The 22,128-nt window shown below is 39.2% G+C and overlaps 1 protein-coding gene across 1 annotated transcript in view; it reads right to left on the reverse strand.

Moving 5' to 3' along the window:
- Positions 1-22,128, reverse strand: part of IGF2BP3 (insulin like growth factor 2 mRNA binding protein 3) — a gene marked incomplete at its 5' end in the record, with an annotated part of 118,419 nt that overhangs the window by 50,951 nt on the left and 45,340 nt on the right. The window contains one exon of the mRNA XM_084230763.1: positions 21,062-21,110. Within this exon, the coding sequence (XP_084086889.1) occupies positions 21,062-21,110 (49 nt within the window). The remainder of the gene's footprint in view (positions 1-21,061; positions 21,111-22,128) is intronic.

The raw sequence follows: 22,128 nt of genomic DNA on the forward strand, positions 1-22,128 counted from the left end.
TACAGGCCAGATGCACGGGAGGGTGAGAGGATTCACCAGAGACAGAGTGGGGAACAGAACAGACAGACTGACGATATACACTGCTGAGGGGAGCAGCGGGTGAGACAGGAGAGGTCTGCCGTGCCATGTGGGACCCTCGCAGGCCGGCCAGGATCGAACTCGCGCTGCAGAGGCTGCAGACAGCTTCACAGCACTGCGCTCAACCGCCTGCGCCACCAGGGGAGGTCCTAGCTTATTCTTTTTAACTGCAATGTAGAATTTCACAGTGCAATCTCTTTTTTTTTTCAGACCCCTTAGTCACAGCATCCCCCAAACCCAAGTCTTCTGTGGCATATCCCCAACATGCTACAAAGTCTGGCAGAGTCCAGCTTAAAGCTAGGAAGGCAGTGACTGCTTGATCCTCTTTCCAGGCCTTTGTCCCGAAATCAAAAAAGACCAGGGAATCCAAGTAGCAAACACCATTTTCAATTACGCAAAGGGATTGCCTCTCCAAACAGCTACAAGTTACTAAGAAAGGGGGAAAACGGCAGCTCAAAAGCCGAATTATGATTCTAACATAATTCCAGGTAAAGGAACTAGGAAGTGATTTATCTAAATGAGGTGAAAAATATACAAGATTACGGTGGACTCCAAAAGTGGAAGCAGATTACCCCAGATGCTGGCATTTTATCTATTGCTCCTATTCAACTGAACAGAAAAGAAAAAGAAAAAGAAAAGGATTGGCTCCAAAGTCAGTGTTGATAAGAATAGTTCCCCCTAGAAATCAGTCTTTCAGATGTGCATTAGTTATTCTACTGGACTTGAGGAGGGGCTTATAATAAAATACCTAGACGTGATGAATGGATAAACAAATACTGTAAATTCAAATAATAGTATCACCATCTAGCCATTAAAAGGAATGAAGTGCATCATACAGTACAGATGCACCTTGAAAATATTATGCTAAGTGAAAGGCTAGTTATATATGATTCCATTTATATGAAATGTACAGAATGGGCAAATACACAGAGACAGAAACTAGATTAACGATTGCCAGAGGCTGGGAAGTGGCTGGAAAGACAATGACTACTAATGACTATAGGATTACTTTTGGGGAATAAAAAATTTCCAGAATTGGGGCCTCCCTGGTGGTGCAAGGGGTTAAGATGCAGCACTATGAAGCTATCCACAGCCACTGTAGTGTGAGTTCAATCCCTGGCCAGGGACTAACCCACATGGCGCAGCAGACCTCTCCTGACTCGCCCGCTGTTCCCCTCAGGAGTGTACTTCAGTCACTCTGCCTGTTCTGTTCCCCACTCTGTCTCTGGTGAATCCACTCACCCCCCACACCTCTGGCCTGCACCCCAGTTCTTGTATGCGTAAATAAATCTTTTTTTAAAAATTTCCAGAATTAAGATCAGTGGTGATGATTTCTAACCTTGTGAATATAACACTTAAAAAACTAAATTGTATGCTTTTTAAAATGGCGTATTTTATGGTTTTTATGAATTACAGGTCAATTTTTTAAAATATTTAAAACATACAAGGTATAAATTTATATATATGACATGACCCAACCATGTTGAAAAATGTCTATCATATTTGAACTATGAGTCATATACCAGTATTGCCACTCGGAGGGAGTGAGACTTTTTTCCTTGTCACTTTCCAAATCTTCTACAACGAACATGTAATTTCATAATCAAGGACAAATATGAGTGTGACATAAATCCTTGTTTATACTGGCCTTTAAAGTGTTTTCAAAAAAGAAATGCCAAAAAAGTAAGTGCTCTCTCTTGTAGTTAAGGCACTCACTGGCAGAGTAGAGAAACACAAAGGGGACTGGAGCAGATCAATTTGATAGTGGGAGGAGCCACTGGAATGTAATTTAAGATTCCCATAAAACTTGAATAGTTCTGTAGTCTGATGGTAAACCAATTAAAATAATTTTTAAAGAAAGTTTTATGTAGTAATATTTATTTGACATTGTATGATGGAGATGGGGTGGAAAACAGAAAATGGGATTGGCCATACACTGATAATTATTGAGGTCAAGCGATAGGTCCATGGGGTGAATTATTATACAGCTGTGTTGTATACTTGATACTGTCACTTGACACTATACACTTCATAAAGGTTTAAAAATGGGAAACTTTTTTTGAAGTTAAAGATCTACAAATATGGCTTAAAAATGAGCATCAAGTTCAAACAAATCAGTAAGAAAATGAAAATTTCCTCCAATGTTCTCTGAAAGAATCTTTAAAGAAAACAAAATACAAGCCATAGACTGGAAGCAAAGTATATTTCTGATAAAATCTTATATCAGAATCTTAGAAGTCAAAAGAACCCATTTTAACATGTTCAAAAGATTTAAATAGACACAACCAAAAAAATATATAGAGATAGATAGCAAATACACATGAAAATATATTCAACACTGTTAATTAGGGAAATGTAAATCAAAACCACAATGAGCAATCACTCCAAACCCTATAGCATGGCTAATATAGGAAGTGTTGGCAAGAATGTAAAGAAATCTGAACCCTCATTGCTGATGGAATTGGAAAATTGTCCTGTCAATTTAAAAAAGGTTAGCAATTCCTCAAAATATTAAACATCGGGTTACTATATGAGAGTTGCATGAAGGGAAGTGAGAACATATGTCCTCCAAAAAGCTGGCACACAAATGCTCATAGTATCATTATTCACAATATTGAAGAAGTAGAAACAATCCAAATGTCTGTAACTGACGAATAAAGAAAATGCAGCATGGCTATGCAATGAAACATTATATAGCAATAAAAAGGAAATCATCAGGCAGTTTACATACAAATGCACTTATATTTATCAAGGTGTATATATGTAGAGTTAGCATATACACATGCATTTCCTGGATCTGCCAGATGAGAGAACCTGAAAGCAACGAAACCCCTAATAGGAAACACCACTAGTATCCAGATCTTGGTTTCTAATACTATTCTCCACTATGAGGAGCTAGGTCTCCTTAGAGAAAATGACTGATTCTAGGACTGGATTAGGAATAATTATATAGGGTGACTGCAGAATATCTTGCAATGACAGAAAGTAAGATCTCAAAAAGAAAAAAACCATAGACACACACAATGATGAGAGTAACAAAGGGACACAGATAATAAATGAAAGTTCTCAATAGCCAAAACTAAAAATATGTGAGCAAAACAAGTTAGTAGTAGGTCATATATTACAAGGTACAAATAAATGTATGGAAGTCCAAATGATTGAATAAATTAATGGAGGAGAACAGACAAATATTCTTGGAGAAGAATTCTAAATAATTTATGTAGCTACTCTGCTTTCAAGGAGAGGAAGCATAACTCCTGACTCCTTACGTGTCGAGTGTGCACACTGACAGTCTTCCAATGAGGACAGTATGGAAAGTGGGGAGGAAGGGAAGCAGTTTTATTGTGGAGCAATGCAACATATGTACTTTCCTCCAGGTGATCACAGTTAACACCAACAGAAATTAATCATGGTGATATGTACTCTTGATATGATGAAACAGGAATGGTATTTGATCACTGTGATCTTCCTCCCCAGAATCCATAAGTTTAATATAATCATGAGGAAAAAATCACGCAAGTCCCAAATAAGGAACAGTCTCCAAAATACCTGATCAGTACTCCTCAAAGTCCTCAAAAACAAGGGAAATCTAACAACTGTTCATAGCAAGAGGAGCCTAGGGATGTATGACAACTAAATGTAATGTGGAATACGGAATGGACCCTGGAACAGATTAAGGAGACATTAGGTAAGAAGTAAGGAAATCTGAATGAAGTATGGATCTTAGCTTATTATAACCTAGGACCCAACAATATTGGTTCATTAGTTGTGATAATGTACTATACTAATGTAAGAAGTTAATGACAGGGGAGATGGGATTATGAGGTATATGGGAACTCTGTATTATCTTTGTGATTTTATTACAAATCTGCGCCTATTTTTTTTTTAAGGAAAGCATCATTCATATTTTTCTTTTTATTTGGCTTTGCAGTGATACAATTTTTTTATTTTTTTATTTTTTTTTAAATAATAAATTTTATTTTTATATTCCCCCATACAACTGCACATGCCCCATTCTGACCCCAATCCCTTCCCTCCGGCCCCCACCCCCCAAAAAGTGTCTCTGGTTCATAGTTTTTTGTTGATTCTGATTTTCACTTTCTTATAGTTATTCATTTTCCTGATCCCTTATTTAAGTTTTCTAGATTCCTGCTATGAGTGAGACCATCCGGTATTTTCCTTTTTCTTTTTGGCTTATTTCGCTGAGCATGATCCCTTCCAGCGCCATCCATGTTGCTGCAAATTGCATGTGTTTATCTTCTTTGAATGCTGAGTAATATTCCATGGTATATATGTACCACATCTCCTTGATCCAGTCATCTATTTTTGGGTATTTGGGCTGTTTCTAAAGCTTAGCTATTGTAAATAGTGCTGCTATAAACATAGGAGTGCAGGTGCTCTTTGGAATTGATGTTTCTGTGTCCTTTGGGTAAATACCTAGGAGTGGAATTGCTGGATCATATGGAAGCTCTATGTTTAGTAGGTCCAGAAATCTCCACACAGCTCTCCATAGTGGTTGGACCAGTTTGCATTCCCACCAACAGTGCAGGAGAGTTCCTTTTTCTCCACAACCTCGCCAACATTTGTTGTTGCTAGTTTTTTTAATATGTGCCATTCTCACTGGTGTGAGATGGTATCTCATGGTAGTTTTGATTTGCATTTCCCTGATTACAAGTGATGTTGAACAGCAAAAGAGACAATAACAAAAACAAAGAGAAACCCCACCAACTGGGAGAACATTTTTGCACCCAACACTAATGATAAAGGACTGATCACAAAAATCTGCAAAGAGCTGATGAGACTCAACAACAAAGAAAATAACCCAGTCAAAAAATGGGCAGAAGAGCTAAAAAGAAACTTCTCTGAAGAGTAAATGCAAATGGCCAACAGACATATGAAAAAATCTGCACCTATTCTAAAAGAAAGCTTATTTTATAAATGAAATGAGGTATGATATATGCAGCGATGTGGATCAACCTTGAAAACATTAAGTGAAAGAAGCCAGTCACAAAAGGCCACATGTACGTAGTTCCATTTATGTGAGATGTCAGAACAAGCATAATCAGAGACAGAGCTGTGGTTGCCAGCAGCTGGAGAAGGGTAAATGAGGAGTTACTATGAATGAGCACAGGGCTGCTTTTTGGGGGTACTGAAAACATTCTGAAGTCAGCGGTGATGTCCTTGATTCAGGGCATATTCGGAGAACCACGGAATTTCACGTTAGAACTAAATTTCTCATGCCATGCTGCTGGTGACATAAAATGGCCCAACATGGAAAACAGTTTGGCAGTTTCTTAAAACATTAAATATATTCCTACCTTGTAATCCAGCTACTACACCCCCAGATTTTTGATTTCAAGAGAAATCAAAGTGTCGGGAGGAAAACTTTTTCCTCTAACTTAGATCATATATATGTGCTCACATGTATAGAAGCACACCAAAAAAGCTGCTAATGAGAGGATTTACATGTCTAACTTGATGGTAGAGAACAAGGGGAGAGGAAAGGCTTCACCAATGGAAAATAAAGTTTGTCGTTTATTTATAAAGCAGCACATAGTCTTCTCCATCATTTTTCAGGCCAATAAAACTCCCATTCTGAATCTAAGCCTTATTCCCAGAAGTTTTTGCCTTTTGTCAGTTAAGAGAAGCTCTATATAGTTTTCTTTCTGTATCTATTGAGTCTCAAATGTCTTTATTTTAAAATAACCTTCATGGGCCTCCCTCGTGGTACAGAGGTTAAAGTCTCAGCACTATCAAGCTATCTCCAGCCACTGCAGCATGAGTTTGATATCCAGCCAGGGAGCTAACCCACATGGTGCAGCAGACCCCTCCTGACTCACCCGCTGCTCCCCTCAGCAGTGTATTTCAGTCAGTCTGCCTGTTCTGCTCCCCACTCTGTCTCTGTGAATCCTCTCAACCCTCAAACCTCTGGCCTGTACCCCAGCTCTTGTATACATAACTAAATAAATCTTTAAAAAAGAAAGAAAATAGAACAGTAGTTGCTTGAGGGGATGGCAAGAGGTTCTAAAAATGGGCAAAAGGAATCTTTTGGGCAATATTTAGGTATGCTCACTATGTGAGCATTATGTTGCTTATCTAAGTATATACACTAAAGATGTGCAATTTATGATACAGAAATCATACCTCAGTAAAGTTGTTAGATCTACTAATATGGCTTAAGTTGTTATGTAAGCCATTAAGAAAATGAGAATTATTCCCAATGTTTGACATGAGAAAGAGATCGATGGCTTACGAAGAAAAAACAGCAAGAAACGATTATATGCAACAGAATCTAAATTTTTTTTAAAAAAATAAGCCTATACACATGGAAAAGATAATCAAATGATAGATTTTAATCTTGACACATAATACCATCTGCCCAGGAAGTGTGAAAAGCATTATCAGACATAAACAGTTAAAGTGGGGCCATGAACAGAAGCAACAGGAAAACCAAATGGTCAATATACACTGAAAAAGTTTAACAATTGGTCAAAGTTAAGTAAATATGCAAACTGAAATACAATAACTGCTGAAGCTAGGGCCTCAGCACTAGCAAGCTATCACCAGCCACTGCATGAGTTCGATCCCCAGCCAGGGACCTGACACACATGGCAGAGCAGACCTCTCCTGTCTCACCCACTGCTCCCCTCAGCAGTGTATTTCTTTTTTTTTTTTTTTTTTAACATTTTCCAATTTATTTTTTTTTTTGATTTATTTATTTACTTATACATACAAGCACTGGGTACAGTCAGAAGCGCGGGAGGGTGAGAGAATTCACCAGAGCCAGAGTGGGGAGCAGAGCAGGCAGAAGGACCGAAGTACACTGCTGAGGGGAGCAGCGGGCGGCAGGAGAGGTCTGCGCGCCATGTGGGACCCTCCTCCTGTGGCCGGGGAGCAGCCAGGGATCGGGGATCGAACCGGCGCTGCAGAGGCTGTGGGCAGCTTCTCAACCCAGCGCTTAACCGCTGCGCCACGGGGGAGGCCCTCAGCAGTGTATTTCAATAGATTTGCCTTGCACCTTCGCCCTACATCCCAGTTCTTATATGCATAAATGAAATTAAAAAAAAAAACAAAAACAAAACAGTGACTTGTGAAAAACAGCAGTTCAAAATGACAACTGAACAAGAGTTGACTAGACTCTTCACTGACCAGGACATGAAGGACACAGATGAAGCAAATAAGCCAGAGACCAGCAAAGAGTACACTTCTACTGGGTAAACCACTACACCTCTAGGAGAGCTAGCTGGAAGATTCAAACAACAGACAACTTCCAGGATATTCCATTCTTACATATAAATAAAATCCCTCAAATGTTATTAGAACTAAATGCTACATATGTAAGCACATGACCACTTTCCCCTTCTTCTTTTTCCCCATGGGCTATGAACGCCGCACACAGATGCCAAAGTCACAACGTAACACACAGGACTCTTGTTTTTAGAAAGAAGCCTAAAAACTTTACAGTTGTTTGTCACTCTGGGCTTGTCTTTGCCTTTTTGAATCTCAAACTTATAACTATTGACACTCTTTCCATAACTTTCCACTGTAACTTTCCAGAGGGTAGAAAGATCACTGTGACAGCTGTGATGGACACTCAGGCATTCTCACCTATTTATTCTTGGAAATGCAAGCTGATCCACTTTTAACTTTTTTTCAAAACTGAGTCCCAGAGTAAAACTGTCTCAATTGGGCCTCCCCTGTGGCGCAGCGGTTGAGCGCTGGGTTGCGAGGCTGCCTGCAGCCTCTGCGGCGGCGGGTTCGATCCCCGGCTGCTCCCCGGCCACCAGAGGAGGGTCCCGCATGGCGCGCAGACCTCTCCAGCCACCCGCTGCTCCCCTCAGCAGTGTACTTCGGTCCCTCTGCCTGCTCTGCTCCCCGCTCTGGCTCTGGTGAATTCTCTCACCCTCCCGCACTTCTGACTGTACCCAGTGCATGTATAAACAAACAAACAAACAAATAAATCATGCCTCTATAAAAAAAAAAAGATTTAAAAAAAAAACTGTCTCAATTTACAAATGATATGTTTTACATGTAGAAAGTCCTAAAGACTAAGAAAACAAATCTAATCAACAAATTTAATGAAGTATTACAGGATATAAAATTAATACACAGAGTAAGTAGCATTCCTATACACTAACAAATTATCTGAAACACAGAAAATTACTCCATTTACAACAGCATCAAAACCACTGTACTTAGGAAGAAATTAACCAAGACGGTAAATGATCTCTATTATGAAAACTACGAGACATTATTGAAACTACAAAGACACAAAACAGGAAAGTGCACCATGTTTATGATTTAGAAGAGATGATGGATGAGAAGCACATAGGAGCTGAGCAACTGGAAAGACATATTTTCTGTATCCCATTTCTCCAGGATGGGGGACCCTGGAGCAAGACGATGTACAAAAATTCTCCACTCAATTTTTTTTTTTTTTACTTATCACACACAGAGGTAAATCCATCTAAGATGAACACATTTCCAACACAACTCAACTTTGCAGAGGTCAAAAAACAAAACGTCTCTTGAGCTGTATCTCAGCAGGTGGTTTGGGCCTCGTCTTGCCCTTCAGGGTATATATACATTCAAAGACATTCCTCAAAACATGCCACCACTTCTGCCACACCAATATCACAGCCCAGAGACCATTCCAACTAGGCTGACGCAGATTTGCAAAGTGAGGCACATAAATAAAATCACATCCTTCAACCTAGCTGTGTTTGCTATATGAACCAAAAATCCTAAGAAATACCTAAAAGGCCAAATTTTCATTAACTTGAGAGACCACTCAAAGCTACCTCTTGAGTTCTGCAGGGTTCATCCCACAAGTACCTACACAAACACATGCCAAAGCTAAACACAACACAATAGAGTGACTACACATGGACTGAGTCAGCAGCAATAGCGAGGGATTTCAAAATGCTATCAAAACTCAGATTTTTCACCCATTTGAGGGGAAACATTCCTATGAAAACCAGCTAAAGTTCTGCTGATATAAAATAACCAAAAAGGTAGGAGAAGGAAGCTTGTCACGTTTTAGATTTAGCCACTGTGGTAAAAACACCTAGCCCTTCCTGCCGTACTTCTGCTCTCCCCACAGCCACAGGAACAGGCCTCCTGCTGCAGTGTTCCATCATCCTATCACCAACATGAACTGCCGGAAATCTTTCATGAGCTGAGACCCTTCCTGACTTACTATAAGAATTATTTTCAATCAGTAGGACTTTCACAGTATGGAAAACATAGCAGGAAGCTGGAAATTAAGGTCTGAAAAGTCACTGCTTCCCCAAGGGTCTGTATGGGGAAAAAATACCATCAATTTTAAGTATATTAAGTATACATCTTAAAAATATAAAAAACAATTTTAGTTAAACTGCACTACAAATTTCTGCCATGGATAAAAAACATCCCTGGTAGTTAAGTGCATTTTGTGTCATTAAACAATACAATAGGTTTGTTGTTGTTTCTTAATTTTACGAAAAACAAAGAAGGTATTAGGAATAAAATACATGAGCACCTGACTAGGGGAAGAGGACTAAAATCTTCCAAGAGGAATAATTTTTCAGAAACATATTTTCACTTTGGGTAGCTTCAGGGGAAAAGACAGTAACATGAAAACAAAAAAACTCTCTGACAGGATAAATTCAGAAGCAATGAGCATTTAGAAATTTTTACAGCCGATTGACAGGAATTTTATGCCCAGTGCTTGTCTTGTGTTCATTGCGAAAAAGAAATGCTCTAAAGCAGTAATTCTCAAATGAGAAAACTTCACCCCTTAGGGAGTAGACTGGGTGGGAGAAGGGGAATTCAATAACACTTCTGAGATAGAAACCAGCTGTATTTTACATCCTCCTGTGCAGCTTTTGAAAGCCCTAGACATTCACAAAAGTTCATTTATCTGAATCTAAACTTAGTATTTAGTGTTCTATTTACACACACACACACAGTGTTGTCCAAAACTGTCAACTGCCATGTAAAACAAAATACGTTTGTATTTCAGTCTACATATCACAACTATATCACTTAACTAAGCAATAAAATTTTCAATCACCATATGTCACATCTATATATCAGCATCAATATTGGCCCACTGAGAGTTATTCTACACGTGGTATACCACTCAATTTATTTCATTATACCTCAGGTTCTAGTCATGCCCACATATCTATGTATTTAAATATTATTTTGTTATCAACTATTTCCTTTTATTTCTACTTTCTGGTATTACTAGGACATTATGTTGATTTTTTAAATTATATATGTGGGCCTCCCCAGTGGCGCAGTGGTTGAGCGCTGGGTTGCGAGGCTGCCCGCAGCCTCTGCAGCGCAAGTTCGATCCCCGGCTGCTCCCCGGCCACCAGAGGAGGGTCCCACATGGCGCGCAGACCTCTCCTGCCGCCCGCGGCTCCCCTCAGCAGTGTACTTCGGTCCTTCTGCCTGCTCTGCTCCCCGCTCTGGCTCTGGTGAATTCTCTCACCCTCCCGCGCTTCTGACTGTACCCAGTGCATGTATAAACAAAAACAAACAAACAAATAAATAAAAACATGCCTCTATAAAAAAAAAATAAAAATAAATAAATAAATTATATATGTAAGTGGATTACATTTTATGTGACTTATTTCAGGATTATAATTGGGTCATCAGAAAACATTTGCTAGGGCTGAAAACACAAGTATACTTACATATGTCAGTGTTCACTATAGGTGAAAAGTAAATCATAAGTCTAAATAAAAACATACTGATGAAGTTGGTATTTAGTAAAAACAAACACACAAACCTGCAGGAGAATGTAAGACCTGAAAACAAAATACACAGAAGAAAATATAGGCACAACACTGAGATACCACCACACACCAGTGAGAATGGCCCATATTAAAAAAACTGGCAACAACAAATGCTGGCAAGGATGTAGAGGAAAAGGAACCCTCTTACACTGCTGGTGAGAATGTACACTGGTCTAGCCACTATGGCAAGCTGTGTGGAGTTTCCTCAAAACACTAAAAATGGATCTAGCATATGATGCAGTGATTCCACTCCTAGGAATCTACCCAGAGGACACAAAGCCACTAATTGTGGGCCTCATTGGTGGTGCAAGGGGTTAAGATGCAACCTACGAAGCTGTCTGCAGCTGCTGCAGCGCGAGTTCAAGCCCCATCTGGGGAGCAGCCCACATGGCACAGCAGACCTCTCCTGGCTCACCCGCTGCTCCCCTCAGCAGTGTATTTCAGTCAATCTGCCTGTTCTGTTCCCCATTCTGTCTCTAGTGAATCCTCTCACCCACCCCCCAACCCCCAGGTCTCTGGCCTGCATGCCAGTTCTTGTATGCATAAATAAATCAATCTTAAAAAAAAAAAAAAAACAAAAACTGGGCCTCCCCAGTGGCACAGCGGTTGAGCACTGGCTTGTGAGGCTGCCTGCAGCCTCTGCAGTGCTGGTTCGATCCCTGGCCACCGGGCGAGGGTCCCACATGGCATGCAGACCTCTCCTGCTGTACCCGCTGCTCCCCTCAGCAGTGTACTTCGTCAGTCTGCCTGTTCTGCTCCCCGCTCTGGCTCTGGTGAATTTGCTCACCCTTCTATGCTCCTGACTGTACCCAGTGCTTATATAAATAAATAAATCTAAAAACAAACAAAAAAATCAACCAAAGAGAGCTAAAAATTAAAAAAAAAAACTACTAATTGAGATAAGCTCAAAACACTAATTTGAAAGGAAACCTACACTATGTTTACTGCAGCACTGTTTACAACAGCTAAGATATGAAACAGAATGCCCGGAACAGAAATGCCCCCAAAACAGAAACGCTCCGAAACAGAAAATGGATGAAGAAGTGGTATAAAGAAAAAATGAATAGCATCACAAACTGGAACTATATGACATTTATAGGACAATCCACCCAACAACATAAGAAATCCACCAAGGTGGACTATATCTATATGAAAACATGGTATAAAACAAATATAAACATATTTTCCAAATGATTTACTTAAGTTCACTGACCATAGTGGAATTAAACTATAAAGGAGTAACAAAAAGATAACAGGAAAATCTCTAATCATCTGAAAAACTACATTCTTCTTTTAAAAATTCCACAGATCAAACATGAAATCTCACTGGAAATTTGAAAATATTCTGAACTGGACATGAATGAAAAATAAACCAAGATTTATAGAATTCAGTGCTTTAAAGAAGTTCATAACTTATGTAACTTCTATTAAAAAAGAATAAAGAGGGGCTTTCCTGGTGGTGCAGAGGGTTAAAGATAGAGCTCTCAAGCTATCGCTAGCCACTGCAGCATGAGTTTGATTCCCTAGCTGGCCAGGGAGGTGACCCACATAGTGGGTTCTGTCTCACCTGCTGCTCCCCTTAGCAGTTTATTTCAGTAAACCCACCTGCTCTTCTCCCCACTCTGTCTCCGGTGAATCCTCTCACCACCACCCCTCCCCCGCATCTCTGGCCTATACCTCAGTTCTTGTATGCATAAATAAATAAAAATAAATCCTTTTTTAAAAAGGTATCATTAATAGTATCTAAGTGTATGAGAAGATATTCAACATCATTACTCATCAGGGCAATGCACATTAAAATGACAATGAGCTATTACTATAAATGTATTAGAGTGACTAATTTTTTTTTTTAAAAAGATTACCACCCTGCAACCACACACCTGATTTAAGCAATGATCAATGGCATTTCACATCACAGAGACAGATATTCTATACTTGATCTAATCCAAATTCCACAAGCATCAGAGGAACATGTTAAGTGGCCACACATGGATGTGGTTCAGAGGAATATTCTAAAAAATAAAACAATGATGAAGTCTAATTTCCAATATATTTCAGATCATATCTGTGTTTGGAGACAGGTTCTTACATAAGCTGTCAAGTTAAAATGAGGTCTTTGATTCCATATAACTGATGTCCTTATTTAAGAAAGAGAGAAAGAAGAGAACAGATTGAAGATGGAGTTATGCTGCCATAAACTGAAGAAGAGCAGTCTCAAACAGATCCTCCCCTCACAGTCCTGAAAAAGAACCAAAGCTACTCGCCCAACTTATCAGAGTTCTGACCTACAAAACTGAGATTTAAAATTTCTTTTGTTTGAAGTACCCAAATTGTGGCATTTACAGCCATCCTAGAAACTAACAATGACATTTTTTAAAACTACAGACTGAAGATATATTAAACGATGTCTAGGATTTGCTTCAAAATTATCTAGAAAGGGTGAAGAAGTATAAACAAGATTGGCTGGCCATATACTGATCTGGTTTAAACCAAGTTTCATTACATATTAGCCTTTCTTTTTGTTTAGACTTGATTTTTTTTTTTAATAATAAAAGGCATGGAGACTTTTGAGATGACCATCTCAGAAGAACTTTGGGTACACAGGACAAAAGTCATTATCACAGTGCAATGGCATGTTAAACTTGGAGGTAGTAGCTTCGGACCAGAAATGCTTGCCTTGTATACTGCCCCTATACAGTTCATGGGGAAACTCTGGTATTCCCCTACGTACCTTTCACCACAACATTTCTAATAAGGCTAAGCCTGGCCCATCCCAGAGCAATGATGCATGAAGAACTATTGTTCAATTCTTCAAATGGAAGTTATAGTAACTTTCCCAAATAATCTGTCCAAGCTCACTCATCACCACATTATTTTCCCTCTACTTCGGTTTCTATTGGGTTCACTATCATATTTTCAGGGGTGCGTTGAAAGCAAATAAATGCTAATTATAAGAAACAGAAGCTTATGTTGTGAGGGGAAGTTTTTCTGTTTGAGTAACTTGATTAAGAGCTGAAACTCTACCACTTTCCAGCTGTATCACCCTGGGTTAGTTACTTCCTCTCTCTGGACCTCAGTTACTTCATCTGTAAAGGTGGAGGACATGGAACGATTGTGAAGATTAAAATAAGTTAGTCAGCACCCACACAGTAAGTGCTCAGTACGAGCCAGCTATTTACTGGCCAATGCTCAGAGTCAGACCATGGGAAAGCTCACCTGTATTAAATGTCTCCTCAAATTTCTTATTACCTTCCTTCAAAATTACTTGGTGGAGATCGACTATCTCTAACAACTATTCATATTCAAATTTACATTATCTTATATTCCTCACCATGCTTCTGCCACACTGTCTCTAAAAATTTTTTAAATCACCCACCCAGAATACTCTATCTGCTACTACTTTATTACTCCAAGATGTCTGCTCTAAAAGGCAACCTTTAAAAGGGTTATTTCTACTATTTAAGAGTAAAATGTTCCTTGACTTCTTGCTAGTTTATGGCACTTTCAACCCCACTAGTCCTACTATGTGTTTTTCTGCTTGAGTTAAAATGCCTCATATAGTTAGCTTTACATTATCAAATGTACTTAACATGTTGGACATACATTTGTGTATCCCTCATGGGGCAAACAATCTGATCAGGGTACCAAAGAGAAATCAGCTCTTGGACGGATAAAGATAAATGAATGACATTTCCTGCCCTTCAGGATTTCAACATCCATGGACACTTCACCTAACAGACTCCACAGCACTTGCCCATACAAAGCTTTTCTGCCCATACAGCTCAAATCATCAGCACACATTCACCCCAGGCTCACAGAGAGGGCTCTCTGAGCTATTTTATAGTCACTAAACGATTTTGATTCCCCCTCCCTCCACTAGTTGACATGGTATCACTGCTATCTTGCTTCCTTCTTTCCTTCTTCTAAATAAAGGCTTTTGGTTTCCCTTCTACCAAAGTCTGGTTTAATGATATTATTTCAGTTTCCCAGTAGTGCAGCCAAGAAGATCTCCTGTGTCCAATCTTCCTTACTATATTCAGAGTCCATATGGAAAGAAAATAATAGATTTCACTGAGATACTACCTGCTTTATGAAACCATCAATCTTACAGGTATTTCTGACCTCTACACATCACCCTCTTCAAAATGTAATGTGAATAATATAATTTTGCCATTATAAGCACCTGTCTCATTTCACAAGTAAATGTCCATTTTCTATCTGAGGTTTCTACCTCATTTATTAGAGTATCTTTCATTATGGTCTGAAACTCAAGCATCTTTCTAGAGTATTAGCCCTTCTACTAGAAAGTAGAAGTGATTGATTTTAGTGTAATTTACAGGGAACTTGTATCTTACCATGAATGCAACCTCCCCACAACCAAACTACAGAGGAATAAATTTCTTTTAGTCATGAAGGAAACTAAAGGCTCTCCACCATTGCCAATATATGCCCTGAAAATCAATTTCCTCCAAACTGGTTATTATGAGCTGGGTTCAAAACTAACAAGCCAAACACAAAATAAAGTATTCTGTTTGGGCAATCCTATGACCCTACAAAAGAAAAGCTTTCAAAGAGTTCCTATAAAATCCACTTACTTCCACAAAGTGCTTCAAGCTTATTCAGCTTGAATTCACCAAAGACCTTTAAAAGAGAAATCATTAAGATAACTCTACTGAGGGGCCTCCCTGGTGCACAGGGGGTTAAGTCTCAGCACTATCAAGCTATGCCCAACCACTGTGGCATGACGATCACTGGGGCATAAGTTCAATCCCTAGCCATGGAGCTAACCCACATGGCGCAGCAGACCTCTCCTGTCTCGCCCGCTGCTCCCCTCAGCAGTGTATTTCAGTAGATTCATCTATTCTGCTCCCCACTCTGTCTCTGGTGAATCATCTCACACACGCCTCCCACACTTCTGGTCTACACCTCAGTTCTTATATGCATAAATAAATAAAAATAAATCTTTAGAAAGATAACTGCTCTGAGAGGGGAAAAAAAGAAACAATACTCCATATTGTAATTTCTGAGATGTAGTTTTGGTTACTGGTTATTTGCTTTCCATATCAAGAACCAAAGACCAATCCATTGCTATGTCAGAGCCTGGAAGCAATTTGAGACTGCTTTCTTTATGAAAAACTACCTATATTCAGCTTCCTTAATCACAGCAGATAATGCATGTGGTAGAAACTGATCTTCTACAGTGATTATCTCTTCAAGCATTTCTTTCCAAAATATGCATTCATCTTCCCAGCTCAACTAATCAGGAAAAACCTGATATTCAGGCCTTGAGGTAAAACCAATATACAGTCCGGATTTTCCAGCAATATGGTGACTTTGAAGTATGCATTCCCCATAAGCATTTGTTATATCAAATATTTAAATCTTAACCTAGAAAACATAGTTGTTCAAGTCATGGGCAAAGGCTTCTGTGGGCATATAGACAACCAACTCTGTAGCTCACTCTTTCTTCCCCACATAGAAAGCTCTAAGCATCATTCTACTTTCAATACCTAACCTCGAAAGGAGAAACTAAATTGCCCTTTACATATTTACATAATTATTGGGTTTTTATCCCTCAGGCAAGTTATCTTTTTAAGGTTTTGTGAGGTTTTTTTTTTTTTTAAAAAGATGTATTTATTAGGGGCCTCCCCTGGTGGTGCAGCGGTTGAGCGCTGGGCTGCGAGGCTGCCCGCGGCCTCTGTAGCGCCAGTTCGTACCCCAGCCACCGCCAGCGAGGGTCCCACAAAAAAAAAAAAAAAAAAGATGTATTTATTTTTACACAAGAACCGGGGTACAGGCCAGATGTGCAGGAGGGTGAGAGGGTGTCTCACCAGAGACAGAGCAGGTAACAGAACAGGCAGACTGACTGAAATACACTGTTTAGGGGAGCAGCAGGTGAGACAGGAGAGGTCTGCCTTGCCATGTGAGTTATCTCCACGGTGGGCGGGGATCAAACCGGCACTGCAGAGGCTGCGGACAGCTTCACAGCGCTGCACTCAACGCCTGCGCCACCAGGGAGGCCTCGGTTTTTTGAGTTCTTATTGGGTACTTTAATTAGACAGCAGTAGTAAAGCAAGATTAGGAAAAACTCTTTGAGGAGTCTTGCCCTAAGTCCTGTCAATTTGTTTTTAAAATTCAGAGAGACAGTTCTTCCATCTGGGAAGTAGACCCCACACAGGCCTTGAGTAGAGCAAAAAAAGGGAATGCTTAAAGGTGTTTCAAGCCAAGTGTTCTGCTGGGGTTTTATCACTCTCTACTTCCACACTGTTCACCCAAAAAGGTGTCCCCTCAAATCCATATCACACATTTGTCTCCCTGGGACATCTAAGAAGTCAGATCTGTTGGCTTGTCAGGACCAACAGGGCCCTTCCAGCATTAGTCACACCAAAAACCTACTCTCAAATACCTCTGGCAAGGAGGCAAAAGGTAAAGAATAAACAGTTGCCTCTATTTCCCTTCTACATTCCACATATTTGGGGGAAAAACAAACCTACCTAATTCTCCAGCAGCATGTCCTTCACAAAGTTAGTTTCCCATATCTCTATCTGCCAAAAGACCTAATTAGAGAAACAGTTTAGCCAATTCAGTGCCCATGAGTGTTTGATCATCCCCAAACTAAATAGTTAAGAAATCATTTAACTCCTGCACAAAGCACAAAGCGTGCACCCCAGGAACTTGAGAGAAATTCCCTTGTATCATTCAGCAGTATATGGCAGTATAAAGATAATATTAAAACATTACAGTAGTTAAAAGAAAATTAACGATCCAGTTGCAGTTGGTATAAAATGCACAGCACTGTTACCTCATGGAAGTGTTTCTACCATGATACCAGATTCTGTCAGCTCTTCAGTGACCTCATAGAAAATGGTTTACAAGAGCACTGTGTGGGCAGAAGAATTTTCATTTCTGGATTAGAACTCTGGCTCAAAAATGATCCCATGTAAATCAGCAGTAACAGCACACCCAGACCCAAAAAATAACCTACCAAATCATAACAAATAGGAACACACTATTTTCAGATAAATGGAAAAACCTATATTGAAGCTCACAGATAGCCAATGAAGTTGCCACTATCATCTGTGTTAGAAACAAAAAAAAAAAAAAAAGAGGCTCAAGGTTTTGAAAATCTGTTCAGAAATCATGTAACCGTATTAAACTAGAAAATAGTGGAGCTGGGATATAACTTTAAATCTGACCTCAAAGATCATTTGCAAAATACTCTAAGGCTTTCTAGATACCGCATGCTGCTTCAAAGAACTATTTACACAATTCTCAAATAACTTACTACAGTTACATTCTTGCTTTTTTGCTTTCTTCTCAAGTCTTATTCCTTAACAGTCCCCTTCCCTTTTAACATGCCAGTGGCTTAGCTGTAAAATACTATCATCTGTCCTATGCAATGTCCCATCATCTGGGCTTAGCTAGTTATTTCTTCATGGCATCACCTAAGTCGTATCTCTAATTTTCTGTATTTTTTGTAAACTCAAAGTTAGATTGAAGTTGAATCCAGTCAAACCTCTAATTTTTTAGACAAATACATTTCATCTATGTTGCTATGAATTACTATTACATCAAATCAGTAAGCACATAATGTCTGGTCATTCCACTTTTCAGTGACTCTAACCAGGGGATTCAAAGTCTAATCTCTCCATTATAAAGGGAGTCCAAACACTTAAGTATAACATTGCTAAGATAAGCATTTGGAATGGAATCAGCAACATACTCAGTATGTAAATAAATGTTATACAAAGTGACACCTCAAAAAGGAAATAAATGGTATTTATTCAAGTCTTCTAGGAAAGAAATCACTCCAATAATTTATCTATTCCTGACAAGCTCTCAATAAATTTAAAATACTGATTAACAAAACTTAAACAATCATTAAAAATTTTAAAGGGATCAAAGTTCGACAGTATCAAAGTCTAGTTTCAATATTCTTATAATTCAGTATGTGTTCTTACTTAGTTTTCTGATCCTATGTGCCCACATTTACCCAACTGAAAAATGGAGATAATGTAACTAACCTGGCCTTGCCTCAAAGCACTCTGGGAAAGGTGAAATAAAATACAAATGTTAAGAAAAGGCAAATATTTATTCTCATGAACCAGATTTAATTTCACCCAGGATATATTACATATTAGCAATGAATTAACAGCCAGAGTAACCACCAAAAATACAATAAACTAAATCCTTGAGAAGCTACAATCTAAATTTGAAAAGATACTATGAATGCATTAAAAAGAAACTTGTCACTTGCCAGTTGCCGCTATGCCAGCATTCTAATAATTCACTTAAAATTGGCTGCTACCATTGATTGTATTTTGTTGAAAGCTATATCACCCACAGATATAATTCCCTGAGAAAGGCATATTTTAACAATGACTGAAACACACTGCTGAGAGGAGCAGCGGGCGAGACAGGAGAGGCCTGCAGTGCCATGTAGGCTGCTCTGTGGCCGGAGGGGATCGAACCAGCACTGCAGAGGCTGCAGACAGTTTGACAGCGCTGTGCTCAACTGCCTGCACCACCAGGGAGGCCCCAAACCAATAATCTTGATACCACAGTACCTGACTTGGAGATGCATCTCCCAAGGAACTGAATTCGCTAAACAAATGTTTATCTAAAACAGGAAAATACATCAAAGGGCCTCCCTGGTGGCACAGCGGGTTAAGCACAGCGCTGTGAGGCTGTCCGCAGCATGGGTTCAATTGCCGGCCGACCAGGGAGATTCCCACATGGCATGGCAGACCTCTCCTGTCGCGCCCGCTGCTCCCCTCAGCAGTGTACTTTGGTCGTCTGCCTGTTCTGTTCCCCACTCTGTCTCTGGTGAATCCTCTCACCTCCCGCATCTCTGGCCTGTATGTCAGCTCTTGTATAAAAATAAATAAATCTTAAAAAAAAAAAAGAAAAGAAAATACATCAAGTTTACTCTAACAACTCACTGGTTTAATCTATGAAATTTTATGTTCTATAAACTGCACTTTGGGGGCCTCCCTGGTGGCACAGGAGTTAAAGACAGCTCTATCATGCTATGGCCAGACACTGTAGCACAAGTTCAAGTCCCTGGCTGGCCAGTAAGGTGACCCACATGGTGCAGCAGACCTCTTCTGTCTCGCCTGCTGCTCCCCTCAGCAGTGTATTTCAGTCGATCTGCCTGTTCTGTTCCCCAGTCTGTCTCTGGTGAATCCTCTCACACCTGCCCCGCCCCCCCCCATTAGCCTACACCCTACCTCTTGTATGCATAAATATTTAAAAACAAAAAAACTGCACACTGGAAAATACTCAGCATATACCAAAGAACCATCTCCTCCTGCGAAGATTAAACTCAGTAATATTGTTCTGAAAATAAATACTATGTAAAATATTTTTAACATAAATAATTTTTACTACCAGGGACCTGGGAGAATCATACCCCAGACCAATGTCCCTCAGTTCACCATCCAAGACACCTTTTAACCACACTTTGCATTTTGATGAAATCTGTGGTTTAGTGATTCATCAAATGTCATTTTAGAAGACTAATCTGAAACCCACAAAGCTAGTTATTCTGTATTTTAATATTAAAAATACACAAAAACTGAGGAGTTCTTCCTGGATCACCTTCTCTAAGGTAGGTTTTAAGAACTTTTCCATCATCTAGAAGACTCAATAGGCATTTTCTTTTAATCTCTTCAATTAATGGTACCTAAAATTCTCACCATGACATCATTATGACATTTTGAATATTACTGACAATTCTGTTAAATAGTTTGTTTGTACATAATTACTACTCTATAACCATCTGAGCAGAAGAAAGTGCAGAAACATTTTAAAATAAAAGTACAATTTTAAAAATTTTGGCAAAGATGGGCTAATCATATTTAAATACAACTGACAAACTCATCAAAAAGTTATCAGATAAACAAGATTCTGCTGGGATGGAGCTGAATGAGGAAGGTACCCAAGAACCTAGTTACCCAAGTTAACAAAGAACCTATTTCAACTTTTTTTAAGTAGCTAAAGAATAGATTCGTAAAAGCGTCAATGCGCCCTCACAAAGAAAAGTCCACAGAAAGACCACAAAGAAAATGAATTTCTGTTCCAGTATATCTAAGAAGGAAGATAAGGGAGAGAGAAAAACCTACAGAAAAGCTAAGAAAAGCTAAAACACCAGGCTAGCATACTAACATCTTAATTTTAAATACAGAAATTCTTACCTCCCACTGTAAGTGAGGCGGGATATTTCGTATCTGAAGTTTCCGAATCCTGCAGAAGAATTAAAAGGTTTAAAACAACAAAAACAAAAGCAAAACACAGTAAGAGTTAAAATCAGAGGCTTAAATAGTTAAAATCAGAGGCCACTTAAAATATTAGTTTTACATTCATTACAGAAAATGCAGTCCAAGAAGGAAAAAATAAAGCCAATCTCAAAAATGAAAATATTGAAGCCATTTGAAGATGCATCACTGAATTATTATAGCTTATTTTAACAGTCAGTAAAGTTGGCAGGTATAATGTTTGAAAAACATTTCATCTGATAACTCCATTTAAAGTTCAAAACCTGGGGCCTCCCTGGTAGCGCAAGGGGTTAAGCGCAGCACTATGGAGCAGTCAGCAGTCACTGCAGCAAGAGTTCAATCCCCCTCAGGCCAGGGAACAACCCACAAGACACAACAGACCTCTCCTATCTCGCCCGCTGCTCCCCTCAGCAGTGTACTCTAGTCAATCTGCCTGTTCTGTTCCCCACTCTGTCTCTGGTGAATCCTCTCACCCTCACCCCCTATACCTCTAGTCTGTACCCCAGCTCTTGTATGCATAAATGGGTAGATCTTTGGGGAAAAAAATAAAGTTCAAAACCTTTGGTGTAAAATTAGGCATCCCAGAACACAAACACCATCTTATTCCTTAATCTGAAATCACAGCCAAGGGATCCAGGGATGGAATTCAGGGAATTGGGATTGGGGAAAGAGGTCACATTATTTTCACTATCCCCTAAACTGAAATTTGGCACTTCCTTCAATTATGGATATTGGCATTAAACCACAATAAAATTACAGTACTTGTAATTCTGACATCAATATAAATCAGGTATTTTCATAAGTTGTTCCAAGTTTTTAAGTATCATCTATACTCACTACTGTGAAAGTTAAGGGTATTGTTAGAACTTATTACTTATGTTAAGAAGCATATTACTATGCGTTTTAACAATTTTTACTATTATTTCAAAAGAACTCCTTTCCTTTATAATTTTATTCTTTGCACTTACAAACATCCTAGTAGGGCC

This window comes from Talpa europaea, assembly GCF_964194135.1.
Source record: "Talpa europaea genome assembly, chromosome: 3".
Taxonomy (NCBI): Eukaryota; Metazoa; Chordata; class Mammalia; order Eulipotyphla; family Talpidae; genus Talpa; species Talpa europaea.